The sequence below is a fragment of the Oncorhynchus mykiss genome, chromosome 7 (genome assembly GCF_013265735.2).
Source record: "Oncorhynchus mykiss isolate Arlee chromosome 7, USDA_OmykA_1.1, whole genome shotgun sequence".
Lineage (NCBI taxonomy): Eukaryota > Metazoa > Chordata > Actinopteri > Salmoniformes > Salmonidae > Oncorhynchus > Oncorhynchus mykiss.
The window spans coordinates 57,794,248-57,810,116 of record NC_048571.1 but is presented as its reverse complement, the minus strand read 5'-3'; the positions used below and the strand labels follow the sequence as shown (position 1 = coordinate 57,810,116).

At 41.3% G+C, this 15,869-nt stretch overlaps 1 protein-coding gene across 1 annotated transcript; it reads left to right on the top strand.

Annotated features, from left to right (window-relative positions):
• Nucleotides 1-4,848: 4,848 nt before the first annotated feature.
• Nucleotides 4,849-15,342, top strand: LOC110528053 (nuclear ubiquitous casein and cyclin-dependent kinase substrate 1). The gene is made up of 8 exons (XM_021609839.2): nt 4,849-5,179; nt 9,931-9,980; nt 10,084-10,180; nt 10,386-10,432; nt 10,609-10,758; nt 10,844-10,990; nt 11,261-11,419; nt 11,582-15,342. The coding sequence occupies exons 1-8, from the start codon at nt 5,163-5,165 to the stop codon at nt 11,863-11,865; spliced, it is 951 nt and encodes a 316-aa protein (XP_021465514.1). The 5' UTR covers nt 4,849-5,162; the 3' UTR covers nt 11,866-15,342.
• Nucleotides 15,343-15,869: the final 527 nt, after the last annotated feature.

Genomic DNA, 15,869 nt, shown 5'->3' with positions numbered 1-15,869 from the left:
AATTGCCACAGTTCCCTGGCCTAAATTTGTAACTGATTTGAGGCAGAAGGAATGTGAGGGTATTAGTGCATCGTGAAATGGAGTAGCTGTTCCCTGTAGTTCAAGAATTCATAAAGGCTGAAGTTTGAAATGGCTCTGGATGCAAGGCATGATGGCAGAGAGGATCAACTACTTTTTCTATGTACCTGAGGTTTACAGAAAGCTGAAACAATGAAATATCTCTGCTCTGGCATGTTGGGTAAATGACAAAATGTTTATTTTTTGGCAACCTTGGAAACAACCTTTAGCAACCTTACACCCCAAAATCAATGTTTATTTTTCCCCCTGAGAAATCAGAAGACCTTTAGAAAGATTGGCATCTAATTCCATCAATTTTAGGTAAGCTTAAACTCAGATGCTGGATCATTGCGGAATGGACAAAAAGCATAATAAGGTGATGATGTCGAGGGGAGAAACTATCTCACCTGGTTACCATGGAAACATGTCTTCTCCTTATTCCAGTATCATCCCTAAACCCAGAGAGACAGAGGTCCATCTGATCTCACACAGAAGACAGACAGCATACATTTTTTAAGCTGCTTCACCTGATACATTTACAACCCAGAGGTAGCATGCACACACCTTCCATACACACCACACAATGCTTCTGACTACTCTGAAACACCCCTCAATGTTTGTCATGTATAAGTTAATTCATTGTTTATTCAATACTATGTTTAAATCCCTGTGTTTCAACATTATTTTCTACAACTGTATCTTGATCATGGATCTATTCTTCGCTGTTCACTACATATAGCAGTTATAATATTATTGGTCATCCCCGCAACAGTGTCGCCCAGTTCTAAGCTCTACACAACTTCAAACTCTTATTGAAAACATTTCACACACACACACACACAGACACACACACACTGCTCGTTGACAACACTTCCCTTTCCAAACCAGCACTGAACATAATCTACAATTTGAGCAAATCCCTACTCTTCGGTACTACACGTGTACTACACTTTAAATTAGATCAGCTTCAAAATGTTATCACACAGAGGGAATGTGCTGTTGGAACTACGCAAGAACTATGTACAGTTTCTTATTTGGTGAATTATAGTAGTTGTATCAAAAGCTCAAATAAAGATGTTTGACCCTTGGGACCAGCTTGGAAGGATTCACTTCCCTTTTTGGCAATGTACTATATTCATATTATTTTTCCAGGTCCTGTGTTACATCTAGCTGTGGGTAATGTATTGCTATTTGACATAATTCATAGCATATCTCAGATTCATCCATGACTGGTGCACAACAATGATTGACACCAGAGGTTAGAGAAATTAAAGGTGAGAGAGCAGAGGTCCATTTGCCCTTATAATGGTATGACTTTACAACAAATCAAATCAAATCAAAGTGTCTTGGTCAAGTATAAAGTTTAGCAGATGTTGTAGCGGGTCCTGCTAAATGCATGTTACTTGCTCCTAATGGTAAAGTAAAATGGCTGGCCCTCTATTCTTCCACTGATTCCTGGGGCTGTTATTGGGAACATTCGTGCTCAACAATTGAGCTTATTCATTTTACACACAAGCAAAATTCAACCAAATCTGGCATGGGACAAATCAAATAGAACAACTAGGTCTGTGTTTAGTGATGTGGAACGTAAAAGATGCAGATAGAAATAGAATGAATGGAGCTGACATGATTCCCTATTCTATGAGAAATACCCATATTTGTTCTACATCTGAATGACATTGTGCAATGTTACATCCCCCTGAACAGGTCCTTGACCCTGAGTTATCGAAACCTCTACTACATAGCCCTTTGTGACATTCCCACTGGACACAAAATGATTAAATCAACATTGTTTCTATGCAATTGGTCAATGTCAACGTATTGTGATGTGGAATCTATGTGGAAAATACATTTGATTTGAAAAATGTCCTCAACTGTTGTTTTGAGGGTAAAATTTAAACCATAGGATTACGTCATCATGGTAACCAATTTTCAGCATAGACAAACCTTGTATAAAATATGCTGAATTTGTACCTTTGAAACAACGTCAGATCTTCAACATTATACCCACTATAAAAATAACAAATTGTCTGGGCAGCACCTCCTACTAGAGAGTTGATAAATCTACAGCTACCCCATCAGTCTCCCATTCCTGCTTAGCCTTGATATTTGTCACTGACTATTACCAAAGTGCTATTGTGAGAATGATTGTTGAACAATCTACACTTAATAGATTAACTGTTGCTATCGAAGTCATTCTAAACAGTAGGTTCAACAGAGCAAATGAAATGTAACCATACTTTATCAATCAATTATTCTATTTAAGCCTATACAGCATTTGGGAAGTCATCAACAACTATTGTTTCAATTCAACCCAGGATTCAACTAAAAATAGACAATACATATAGGCCCAGGGCTTCAAGCTTTGGTTGATTTGAAATGTAGTCTTCAAGTTAATCTTTAATATGTTGGATTCACGTCTCCATCTCAACCTAAAATCTATGTTAAAGAATGGTTTTGAATCAAATCAAACTATATAAGTGCATTTAAAGTTTGATTTGATTTAGTTATATTCTTTAACTTAGATTTTTGGTTGAAATGGAGACTTGAATCCAACATATCAATTATTCATTTGTAAACAAACTGGAAATAAAGCCACACTAAGTGGCACATATGGAGCTATCCAAGCAGAAAATACATCTCTTTCAAAAGCGTATATTTTATTGCGTTGACAACAAACACAATTCAATGTCACTTTTGCAATATGGTAAACAGCCTATTAACTTGTCAACAAGTTAACAAATGATACGATGGTTTCACGTCTCCATCTCAACCAAAAGTAAAAGTAAAAAATAGGATTAAGCCAGTGGCTCAGATGTAACCATTCAAGCAGTAGATACATCTCCTTTAAATGTTGTTATTTAGTTGCATTGTCAACCAAACACAATTCAATTTTACTTTTGCAAGACAGTAAATAGCCTAATCTTATAGGGTTACTTCAGGATTTTGGCAAGAGTCAGATGAACTTGTGGATACCATTTTTATGTCTCTGTGTCCAATGCTAACTAGCGTTAGCGCAATGACTGGAAGTCTAACATTAGCAATTGCACTAGCGCTAGTTAGCAACTTCCTTCAAACTGCACGCAGAGACATAAATACTGCATCTCATAGTTCATCTTACTCTGGGGAAGTAGATAAAGGGCCTTATTGACAAAATCCCGAAGTATACCTTTAAGGCTGTCTTAGAAACTAATGTAACAGTATTTATTTAACCTTAAAATGAGTAGCACATCATTGGCCACATTTTGAGGATACTGGAAAAATAAATAACTTCTTATGTAATCATAGATAGTGTGCATGTTCAGGGTCGCAGGGGTGTGAAAATCTTCACAATTGCTATAATAATCTGCACAGAATCTCAAATGGCATTGAGAACCTGCACCATGTACTTTAATAATCTCAATTGCAATCCAGGCCATTTGGTTGAGCTATAATTTGAAGCACAGTGACAACACATTAAATTGTTGTATAAATTAACAAAATATCTGACATTATACTCCCATTTGAACTTTGGTGTGCTTTTAAATGGTTGAAAGCACAGTGGTAACACATTTTGCTGACAACTAAACCAAAAATCCGACATAGATTTTCCATTCCAATTTGTGTGTGCTGTTAGATGGTTCAAAGCATAACGATAACACATTGGGAATTCAACAAACTTTAGGCAGTTTTTTTGAGTGGGTAAAAATAAGTTGAAATCTCATTGATCAACCTATCTACCAAATATTACCCAATTCTCCACATTGAAAAAACGTGGTGTGCCCATTGGGTTGTTAGTGATGGACATCGGTTATTTAAAATCCCCTTTTCCCAGAAAACAACTCTCAGTCCATTCTACTTGTGCATCCTCCGTGGAGTTCTCTTTATTTCGAATTCTAAATGTTCTCTATTGAAATACATTATCATTTCTAGTGCTCTGTGGCTGTGTAGCGGAGGCTAAATGCAGGTAATGGAGGCCTTCAAGCGATTAGTGGATTCATGTCCTTGGAGATCCACAATAATTCCAGCTCCTCACTTTGCTATGGAGGGAGAAAAACATATACGTGAAATAGATACTACACATAGTCTAACAATCAAACAGTCTCAGCACAATCCTCTCATTCATCACGAGACAATCTCTTCAAATGTCAAGGATATTTGTCAACAAAAGCTATGAATAAAGACAGTATCAGAATACCCCCCTCCAAGCTGTATTGTCATCAGTATAAAATTAACGCATTTATTGTAGGGACAGTCCATGTCCCTCACCTTCAAATACTGACATGGAAAAGCTATACTGTTGATGTAGCCTAAAACCTGATGTATATTTTTCTGTTTCAAATTCTTTGCATTTAACATCAGATAGTTGTTTGGAAATTCTGATACTGGCGAGGAGGGTATTACTCTGCACTATTTTTCAAACAGTAGAACCAAATTTATACCTGACTGTCTTCTGTGCAATTAAGCTTACTATTTAGTGCCTGGGGATACAGTGTCAGCACCCCAAGCCCTCCTCAGTGGAAAATAAAATAATTACAAATGCATAGCCTTCTATAGACACTCATGTAACTAACTACGGCAGGCCGCGCATATCTCCCAATAGAAAGTTACATTGTGGTCATTTCGAACACAGATTCGGGCAACTTGCATCCACACTGAGGGCCTCTTTTTGTTTTCTTAGCAGTGCATTCTCAACCTATCTTTGAAAGGGGGGAGGGTAAATGGGTTGAACCACTGGGTTTGATGAGCAACTTAAACATCCAACCAAAAAGTAAATTATCATTCAAACTGCCCAATGGAAGCTTTGGAGTGTTGATGCTCTCCTCTCAGCGGCGACGATGGGCGGTCTTTTATGCCAAGGGCCACTAGGTTAGGTTGCGCATAGGCTGCAGTTTCAGTTTGTTTTATTCACCATTTTGAGTAGCTGAAGGTAAAAAATTAAACTAAAATCGCGTTTGGAAGACAAATCGTTGCCTTAGATTTAGTTTTACGCTGTAGCCGGGGCGTTGGAGTTGGAAGGTCTCGTTGCGCCCTTTGGAGTTGCAGAGCGGGACGATTTTGTTTTTATTTTTCTAGATTTCCTTTCCCCTTTCTTACATTCTTAACCTCTACAGTATTTCTGCAAAATGTCAAGACCAGTGAGGTAGGTTTTTCCTAATATGTCCTCCGCTGAGGCTGCACGGTGTGCACGTTGCCTTTCGCAGGCAACACGCACGTCGCTACCATGTTGTGCATTTTAGTCACCGTTGCGTTTATTTGATTAAACATTTATGTAAATGTTTTTTTTCTTCTTGTCGTGCACGCACTTGATAGCATGATTCCTTACTATGTGGAATGTTCGCCATGGTTAGGTTGAAATGTCTGTATTGCGCGTACCTTGGCGTGTGTGCGTGCATCTGGTGCAAATCATGCCTAAAAAACGATCCAACGCGAACATCATTTGGTGCACTAACCATATGTTTTGTCTGATTTACCATTGTTTTATATGTCCCTGGACTGTGGCATGGCCTGGTATTTTGCGTGAAAGGGGAAGGAGACAGACTGGGGAATATGGCTACCCATTCATCCACGGGAGACTCTGAAAAGCTTATAAAAACCAGGGCTAGAGGTAGACATCAGCTCATGGGATGTGCTATTGTTAGCGCGCAGCCTTGCGACGTCTGCACTAACTCCATTTAAAATGCAATTGTCGTATATTTTGATAGTCTTTATTACTAGGGAACAATTACATTTAAAAAGGCCGAAGACAGCCCTGTTGGTTTTCAGTGAAAACGCGGTAGGAGAAGGAGAGAGCGGAGGAACTACATTTTCACTGATGGCAGTAAATGAACACTGGAAGTGTGTCAGAGGGGGCGGAGTGGCTTTAGAAGTCACCACACCCCCCATGCCTAGCTCTTCACTGCCTGAAAAGACCGAAAGGGTCGCATTTGAGCGAATAAAAAAATTCGTCTTTGTATCTCAAGAAAACCACCAACAAATGGACGATACTTGTTGATACAATGTAGCATGCTATCGGAAACGAAGCACGCGCCAGCCGAATGTTGCAACACTGTAACCGCAAAGAGCCGATTTAACTCAACGGTTTATGATGATTTGTGCGGCGACTAGTGTGGACGGCAGAGGTCACATAAAATTACGTTTTAATATATATAAAATACATATTTCAGGCCCCAATTACACTGAACAATGTCGTGTGTAACTGCGGGCTATTTTGGGTGCTGAAATCAGTCGTTTGTACATTTGTGACACCGGTCCAGTCTGCCCACACTAGTCGCCGCTCAATTCAGTCGTAAATCGTGGAGTTTATTTGGTTTCCACAAACAATGAAACCGATATTGCGCCCACTGATATGCAAAAAAAAAAGTAGCAATGTGGCGTCGCAGGCAACCCAGGCTCTATTCCTTCCAGGTAATTCGCGGGTCCCAGTCCCTCGATATTTTGTCTCATTACGGTCACTGTTCTAGTGGTGGTCAGCTTTCGGCCTGTCTGTCTGTTGCAAGGTGGCGACAGGGCCTGGCCTTACAATCTAACCGCTTGTAGAATTACTTATTGCCCTGAGTACTCTTCCTCGCTCCCGTTAGCTAATTTAACCATGTGTGGGACTGTTAGCCTATACTACTACAATAAGGGTGCTTCCAGTCACTATTGTGTGTTGGGAGGTCAGGGTGGCAACAAAATATTAAGCATGGCCTGTGGTCAGCAGTGCAGATGCAAAACTTTGGTTTTAGAAGTGGGGGGTATAACCTGACAGGGGTCCTCCCTCAGAATGTTCTTGGGCATCTAAGACCATCTATGACCATTTTGCAGTCACTTTAATTGTAATTAAGTGTATAATATGTTTCTGAACACTTCAACATGAATGTGGATTCTACCATGATTACAGATAATCTGAGTGGTGCAGCTGTCTAAGGCACTGCATCTCAGTGCAAGAGGTGTCACTACAGTCCCTGGTTCGAATCCAGGCTGTCACATCTGGCCATGATTGGGATTCCCATAGGGTGGTGCACAATTGGCCCAGCGCTGTCTGGGGTAGGCCGTTATTGTAAATAAGAATTTGTTCTTAACTGACTTGCCTAGTTAAATAAAGGTTACATTTATTTATTTTTAATACCTCCTGTAGAGCTGTTTTTCTCACCATCACAATAACAGGGGAGGTTAGAATTTGAAGGGGTATGATATTTGTGCATCTAACTTTCTCACTAATTATCATTCACAATTCATTCAGGATTACTGGGTAATCATGGTAGCATCCACATTCGTGTAGAAGTGTTTAGGAACATTCTATTCTTATTTACAATAGACATGACTCCAAAATGACTACATTATTTACCATTCATTTCAATTGGGCACAAAATAATCTGAAACAACCAAAAACAAACAGCAAATGCATCCAACAAATGTGTGGAGTCTCAAGCTTGATGTAGTCATTGTGTGCTATGAATGTGGGACCAAATACTTTTTACTACTTTTAATACACATACAAGTGAATTTGGCCCAATACTTTTGGTCCCTTAAAATGGGTGGGGACTATGTACAACAAGTGTTCTAATTTCTAAAGGGTCTCCCAATACAGATGAAAATACACCCTCAAATTAAAGCGAACAGTCTGCACTTAAACGTCATTGTTTGATTTCAAATCCAGACTTGGGAGTATAGAGCCAAAAGAAGAAAAAATGATTAGCTGTCCCAATAATTGAGGGTACTGTAATTCATTATAGGCCTAATAGTACTGTAGAGCTGTTTTTACTTGTGCACACTATATAGCTGGATTGCCCTGTCCTGCCCCTAGGGATCCACCACCCTGCAGCGCCCCAACTCAGCACACCCCACTCAGCTTTAGGATCTTAGTGAAACATTCATTAACCAACAGTACGGCAAACCCCCAGGGCCATGACTGGGCAGCCCAGCAGTTAGGGATTGCCTGAATAGGTATCTCCACTTAAGTGGGCATGTTTTCTAAATGGACTCCTTTTGTTGTACAGTATTTCATATAAGGCATCCAGAACTTATGAAAGTTGCACAGTATACCTTTAATCTTGTAATGAATCAAATCTAGTGATACATGACATTTCTGCCATCCATTGTGGGAGGATAACCAACCTTCCAATTAATGGTAATGAATTTCTGAGCCACTATAAATGCTAGATTACACTTCTGATAAGTCTCCAGTATCATCATTTCCAAGCAAACAAAAATGGCGGGAAGGGAGAATCTGTAAACATGCTGAATTCAGCCAGCCTTCACAAGAGCATAACATATGCAGATATGTCCCCTTTTTGTGTTTTACACCTCCAGCAGAGGAATTACGTTTGAGTCCATGATATTCAGTTTCATTGGCATATATGAATCAAGTCCAATTTTATTGGTCACATGCGCTGAATACAACAGGTAGACCTGTTGGCCTGTAGACCTTACAGTGAAATGTTTACTTACGAGCCCTTAACCAACAATGCAGTTTTAAGAAAAATACAAACAACAAAAAATAAATAAAAGTAAAAAAAATATTAAAGAGCAGCAGTAAAATACCAATGCCCAGGCTTTATACAGGGGGTACCGGTTAGTCGAGGTAATGGATGGTCTTATAAGCTCAGATATAAATGACTGCAGTTTATGAACATAACTGGGCATTCCAACATGTCTGTATCCATTCATTATCATTAATAGTGTCTTCCTCACATTGTTGTTTTGTGTCATTGGAAAAAGCCTATCAACCATTGAAACAGTTTGGAAATCAACTTTTGTCAGACTGCCTGAAACTATTTTAAATATTTAAATCTTCTGGCTTGTCCAGTGTTAGACGCAAAGAGAGAATAAAGTGGCGAGGTGGTCTAAGGAACTGCATCTCAGTGCTAGAGGCGTCACTACAGACACCCTGGTTCGAATTCAGGCTGTATCACAACTGGCCATGATTGGGAGTCCCATAGGGTGGCGCACAATTTGCCCAGCGTTGTCAGGGTTTAGCCGGGGTAGGCCGTCATTGTACATAAGAATTTGTTCTTAACTGACTTGCCTAGTTAAATGGAAATGTAACCTGCAAACATTTAATTTCAGTGTGCGTGCGTGCGTTCAACCATTCCACTCATCCACATTCCCAAACGAGCCCTTGAAACTGGAGAAGTGGGACACCAGTTTACTAAAACTCCCTGTCTGTGTGAGGGAGCTTGATTATTAAAACGCATGCAACACATGCTGCTGATACATGGTTGACCGCTGAGTGTGGTAGAATAGAGGGAGCTGAGATTTGATAACCCTGTTGCTCCTGAAATCTTTAGCTGCATTCTGACACATATTATCCTCTTACTGGAGATAAGAACCGTATAGAGTTGGGCATTTTATATGAACCGGATTGGGTTCATAGTGTTATGTTTGTCTAATCTCTCATCTGAAGACTTCTGTTTGTTTCTAGGGCCAGTGCCGATCACACAATCAGTGGGATAGCATGGTCTTGAGTCACCACCACAAGATATTATCAGGCCAATATTCCAGCTTGCAGGGTATTGTTCAGAGCAGCATGATTTTGTGAAAAGCGTATTTGTGAATTAGTAGAACTAGGTAGGCCTACATAGCTAACATTATATAATTGGGCCCATCTGGACTCACATAAAGCATTGGACATTCAAAAGACATGTATCTTTAATCTACCCTGTGTGTTGAGATTGGTGCAGATTAATAGCCACCTTAGATTATTAATTTGTACCCTTTAGCCTTAGTGTGTCCTCTGTGAGGAGAGGGCTGAGTAAGATGACTGGGTCACTCTGACAGCATGTAACCTGTACGGTAGGGAACGGCTGTGATTATGATTATTCCTGCATGTTTTGTCCTACAACGACAGTCTTCCTAACTGACTAAAAACAGGAAAGGGAATTTCTGATTGGCTGTTTGTTTACTTCACAGGAACAAGAAGGTGGTGAATTACTCCCAATTCCAAGAGTCTGATGATGCAGGTGGGAGGGCAAGAGTGTGTGTGTGTGTGTGTGTGTGCAACTGCAACCCCTCTCCCCTGTAGCTAAACTGTGAGTGTGTAACCCCCTTTCCCTTCCCTTGTAGATGAGGAGTATGGGAGGAACTCAGACAAGCCTAAGAAGCCTCGTGCGGCTCCTCGTGAGGTGAAGCGCAAGCGGTCAAAGAACTCTCAGGAGGACAGGTAAGTCCAGAGAACAGCAGCACAAGGCTGAATCCTAACTCGCACTTCAGTGAACATCTCACGTTGTCGTCAAGCATTATTTCGAAATACGAGTTGAGGGCTCAACTCAAGATTAAGCGGTTCTATAATATCCGGCCTTGATGTGTAGAGGAACTGTATCTGCCTCCTTTGGTGCTTGTTGCTCAGTTGTTGTTTTTGGTTTCAGTGAGGATTCTGATGAAAAACTCTCAAAATCCCAAAATGATTCAGCAGGTAAGCCATTCTGGGTGATTAACAATATTATGTTTGTTAAATCTTCATTTCTGATAAATGTATGATGCTAAGGTTATATGGGTTTGGGTCTAACTCAGTGTGTGGGCTATTGAAAGGGGACTAGGGATAGGAGTTTTGGGACCGTGCTAGTGGTGAATGTTTCTGTTTGGGTGCAGATGACTTTGGCAGTGAGGAAGGCAACGACTTTGGAGAGGAGGATGACGAGGATGGAGGGAGTGACTTTGAAGCTAAACGAGGGAAAAAGGGAAAAACAGCCAAGGTGGCAAAGCCCACTAAGAGGACACCCAAGAGAAAACGGCCTGCAGGTAAGACTCATGCACTGAGGTGTGTGTGTGTGTGTACCAGTTATAATGACTGTGTTATAACCTGACTACGTCTTTCTGTGTGTAGATGACAGTGATGAGGAGGTGAGCCGTAAGGTGCGTACGGTGCGCCAGGCTGCCACCAAGGCCGTGTCCAAACAGAGAGAGATCCTGCTGGGAGACGGGGGCAGCGAGGACGAGGAACGTGAAGACAAAGAGGAGGCCTTCCCAGACCGTAAGTCAACCACTACACTATAGTCCTACTGACACAACCACAAAAATGTACACTGAAACTTTAAGTTATCCACACAGCACTGAGCAGGCCTACATGGATCGTAAGTCAACCACTCTGTATTACATTGAGCGTATATCAACCACAGTGCTTTACAAACTATAAATAAACCACATGAATGACTTTCATGGAGCGTAAATTAAACCAATATGGAAAGCGACATTTGTCAGGTGAAATGACCAATAATCACTAGCTAGTCCCCCTCTCCTCTAGCTGATGAGTCGGGCAGTGATGAAGACTTCATGGTTGAGGATGATGATGATAGTGACTACGGCCGCTCCAAGAGCAAGAGGAGCAGCAAGAAGGTGATCAGACGGAGCAGGCCGGAGAGGAAGGAGAAGAAATCCCCCAAACCAAGACTAAAGGCCACCGGTAGGACTGCTCACTATGAATCAATCACCCATATCCTTCAGAACTAAAAGCATAGGTTGTTGTACAGGCTGTTTTTCGATAAAGTTTTTGTATTCTCCCAGCCTCAACATAATTGAATGAATGTGTATCCCTAACTGTGTGTGTGCGCCTCTCCTCTCCCAGTGACCCCGAGCCCAATGAAAGGAAAGGGTAAAGGTCGCTCAAGCGCCGCCAAGGCCCCGGAGAAGAGCTCGCCCAAAGAGGAGGAAGAGGAGGAGCCAGAGAGCCCTCTGGAAGAGGAGGAAGAAGAAGAGGAGGAGGAGGTGGTGAAGAAAGACTCCTCCCCCGCTCCCAAGAAAACTAAGGAGGTACCTGGGAAGGAGAAGAAGGAAAAGGAAGACGCAGAGGAGGAGGAGGAGGAAGAAGAGGACGGTTCGGAAGAGGACGCGCCCTCTGGGGAAGACTAGCCCCACAGAAGTTCCACCTCTCTCCCCTTCCACATCCTTCTCTCTTAACCTTACGTTTTTTGTTTTGTTTCTCTTGGTTTAGAGGGTTTTATTTCGGTTTCCGTGGTGGCCTGGCTCAATGGTTTGAACCTCGTGGTGTTGTTGTTTAGTGTTAGTTTTTATCTTCCCCTAATGAATGACTGACTGACTGACTTAGGACAATGTCTGTGCATGAGAACATGTATACCACCATATGGCTGTGAGGGATGGAAGGAAAGAACATGTGAGATTTGACTCTCTGTCCCATCCACTCCATCACTGTCCACTCTGCTCAGCTACACCTCCACTGGCTCACCTTTCCTCGCATTTCTCATCTCCTTCTCTGCAGTGACTGCATTAGTCTTTCCTATACAAGTCTGTGTGAATATCAGAAAACAGTTTATTTCGGCTTTGTTAGTTTGCCTTTCTGAGAGCTCAGTGCTAGTATGGATCCGTCCTCGACAGTCGCTTGGTGTGTAGAGTCATTAGTTTTCTCTCTGCAGGTGTGTGTGTGCAAGTGGGCCTTCTATAAAAAAATACACTTTCTACAGCCATTTTCTTTCTACTCCTGTCTCCGTCCCCTTCTCCTCAAGTAATCTCTGGTCTGACATGACTGGATAGGTGCAAGCAATGTAGTGTAACCCTTGCTTTTGCCTATCCAGTAGTGTTAGATCAGGGATTACTAACTGAGCCCTGGGTTTGTTCAGTTAGTCTGGGTTAGGGTCTCCCTCTCCATCCTGGTTTGTCAGTGGACTGCTGGTGTTCAATCAAAGCACTTTATTCACTGTGCAACACTACCCATTGGTTCAGTCGGAACCCACCGCTGACGAATCAGAGAGGGCCACACTGGAGACTCTTGAGGGAGGATATGATGTCTGTGTTTCCTGTCTATTTCCCTGTATCTAGATTGCCCTCACTGAGGTACTCGGCCAACTAACCCCATAGCACTGTGCAGACAGACACTGTGCTTTTGAAACTCTCTCAAACACAACACGTTTTAGCAGGAAGGTTTTATGGTTGTTATTTTAATGTTAATTTAGTTGAATTAATGCTCTGTTATATTTCCCCTTACTCTGAGGTTATGCCCTGGTCCTGTGTCAAGGCCCATCAGTTTAACACATACACAAAGCTTGTTTTGTTATTGAATATGTAACGGTTCAGTAATGTGCTAGAAGGAACAGAGTTGAAGATCACTGCTTTGCAGTAGCAGTGTGTTATTGTGCTTTAGACAGAGTGAGTGCTCTGAGCTTCTGCTATGAGCTGTAAACGGTTAATGATGTGGTGATTGAGGGGGTCATGGAAGCAGATCCTGGATCAACCCTCAGAGACCCTCTTCTTCGTGTGTCTTTACCGTGTGCTGGTATTACTACAGTGCAAGGGTGTGATGGAGCACACGCTTAAGGGGTTTGGTGTTTCCTCACCCTTAGCCCTCTACCTTTTGGTTTGTGGTTCAGAGATGTTAGATGCTTTGAATGCCTCTGCTGGGCATGATACATACACACAGAACATCCTCTCTTGTTCAACCCTTTGTGCCAGGCATCCCGAAGCTTTTTTAAATTGACTTGAGAGTGGGGGGTTTTTTTGAGTCCCCAAATTGATTTTTTTTTTTTTTTTTTTTTGGTTTGCTCTACTTCTCTATTCAGATTTTTTTGTAATGTTTGTTTTTTAAGAAAAGAAATAAAATTTATCTTGATTTTAAAGAAAAGTTGACCCTATCCATCTGTTTTTCTGCTGTGTTATAACTGTCTGGGAGAGCAGACCCAGCAATCCCTCCTTTCTGTTCCACTCACTTCCTTTCTCTCATTCTATTCTCATCTCCTGCTCCTTCACTCAGTTCATACTCACTCCCTCTTTCACAGAAGCTTGATGCCAGCTAATGTTTTGCTCCACACCTCTGCTCTCCTCCACAACCAAGAAACACTAGCTGTATTTCCCCTACTCTGCCCTGCAGAGATCTGATATGACTGGATAGGTGACAACAATATGAAGGAATATAGGTCAAACCACTGCTTATGCCTTCCTTGTTGTTTCTGATCTGCAAATGGTGCAGAGGTGAGAGACAGCATGAAATGAGTGCTGTTTTTCAACTCCTCCCTGGGTTGAAAAACTTTTGAGCCAAACCTATGGTATCAAAAAGTGTTCTTGGTCTATATGGATTCATTATTGTTTTAGCTGAGAATGAACTCTACCAGTTATTAAAACGAGTTTGGATGCTTAAAGATTGAATCTGTTTCTTCTTGCCTTATTTTCCCTTGGTCCTGCTGAACTAGAGGAGGCACTGTATGGTGTGATACATGTGGATTGGAGGGGATTTTATTGTGTTTAGGGTGAATACTAAACCAATCCCTAGCCCTCTAATCCTCAGACAATCCTGTAGATCTGAAATGATTCCACCCAGTCTGCAGTACTGCCTAGGGCATTAGGGGTCACTTTGAACTTCAGCAAATGACTGCTCTGCCTCTTTGGTGATGACCAACCGAAGCCATAGATCTGACATAGAAAAAGATGATGGGGGAGGGGGGGTGTCTGACATGTAATCAAATAAAATACCTAGCTGACCAAGATCGACGCTTTCATACCAGGGGAGGACTGTATGTATATATTTTGTTAGCCTATCCTTCAGGCCCAATGATGTGTTCTGACCAATACCAAATCACTCAAGACCCCAAGACTGCAAACACATGCCCTAGAAGCTGTTTGAGCAGACCCAAACTGACCCTGGTTCTGGTGCACTTTCACTGTTACCCTCCTGACTGCAGTGGATACGTTTATTTGCCTAATTCCAAACTGACCCCTAGCCCTTTGACCATATTGAGTATACCTATTCAATCCTTTTCTACATAAAGGCCTTGGGGTTAGGAGTTCATTTAGTGTGGTCATCTTAGTATAGGGCTTCTATCATATTCCTGAATGTCACTGAATGCTTGTACTGTATGGAGTTTCTGTGTTCAGGCAGCAGGGGCTCCAACACAGGAATATGAGATCCATACTGCTGGGCTTTTTTATGCTCGATAACCGAATGACTGTCCCAGGTCTGAATCAGGCCCTTAGTAGAGGGGAAAGATGAAAACAAGCAGTGCTCTGGACCTCCAGGCCCAGATTTGAATCCCCCTGTTTAACATGAAGACATGGATTTGCTCTTACTTTCCTATGCTTTCTTCAGTATCCCTGCATTTCTATTTCTTTTCATTAATATTTTCTATTTAGCTTACATTTACATTGCTAGTACAATTTAAGCAAAATTGTGATTCTTACAGGTGATAGCGCCGAGAAGCTTTTGTCAGTGGTGTGGAAAGGGAACGTTGAACTGTTGAATCTTTTGCATGTTGTGGAAAAGTGAGCAGTGATGATGATGAAGAAAACAATATTGTGGTCTTACAAAATATTAATGACAACAATGATGTTGACGATGTTTTGGTTTCCCGGCTTCTAATAAAGGCAACCTACTTTTTATATGGATTTAACTAGTTGTTTTCTGATGTCGACCTCTGTGTTTTATGTGTGAGTGATGTGGGGCTCATAGAGTCATAATACCCACAAAACCTAGCGGTCAAACAAGGAAATGGTTCCAATCATTTTTCCACCATTCATTTTTCCCATAGGGGATTTTAGAAATACTTACAATAAGGCCTGTGTTTTGTGTAGGCTTACCCTGGTGTGACATTTTGATAACCATGTAAATGTCTCACGGACAAGGTGACTTTTAGTAATATATTTGCCTGTATTTACCCGACACAAATTAAATGCTAATTAGCTGCTAATGTGGCTATCATAAAGAACTACAAATGTCATGATGATCTGGACGAGACTGCCAAATCGAGCCAAAGGTAAGATTCTCTGGATTAACTATTTTATTTTCGCTAAATTTAGTAATTAATACATTTTGCTACATTTCTTTAAATTGACTATTCTGTGAAATGCCTTATGCAACTTTTAAATTGAAACAATACCTCTTTGCAAAGGTCTCAGCTAGAGATGCTGTGCTG

What these genes read in the sequence shown, in the direction of transcription:
- LOC110528053 (XM_021609839.2), top strand. An exon ending in ATCCCAAAATGATTCAGCAG is followed by an intron (nt 10,433 to 10,608) that starts GTAAGCCATTCT and finishes GTTTGGGTGCAG; the next exon opens with ATGACTTTGGCAGTGAGGAA. An exon ending in AGAGGAGGCCTTCCCAGACC is followed by an intron (nt 10,991 to 11,260) that starts GTAAGTCAACCA and finishes CCTCTCCTCTAG; the next exon opens with CTGATGAGTCGGGCAGTGAT.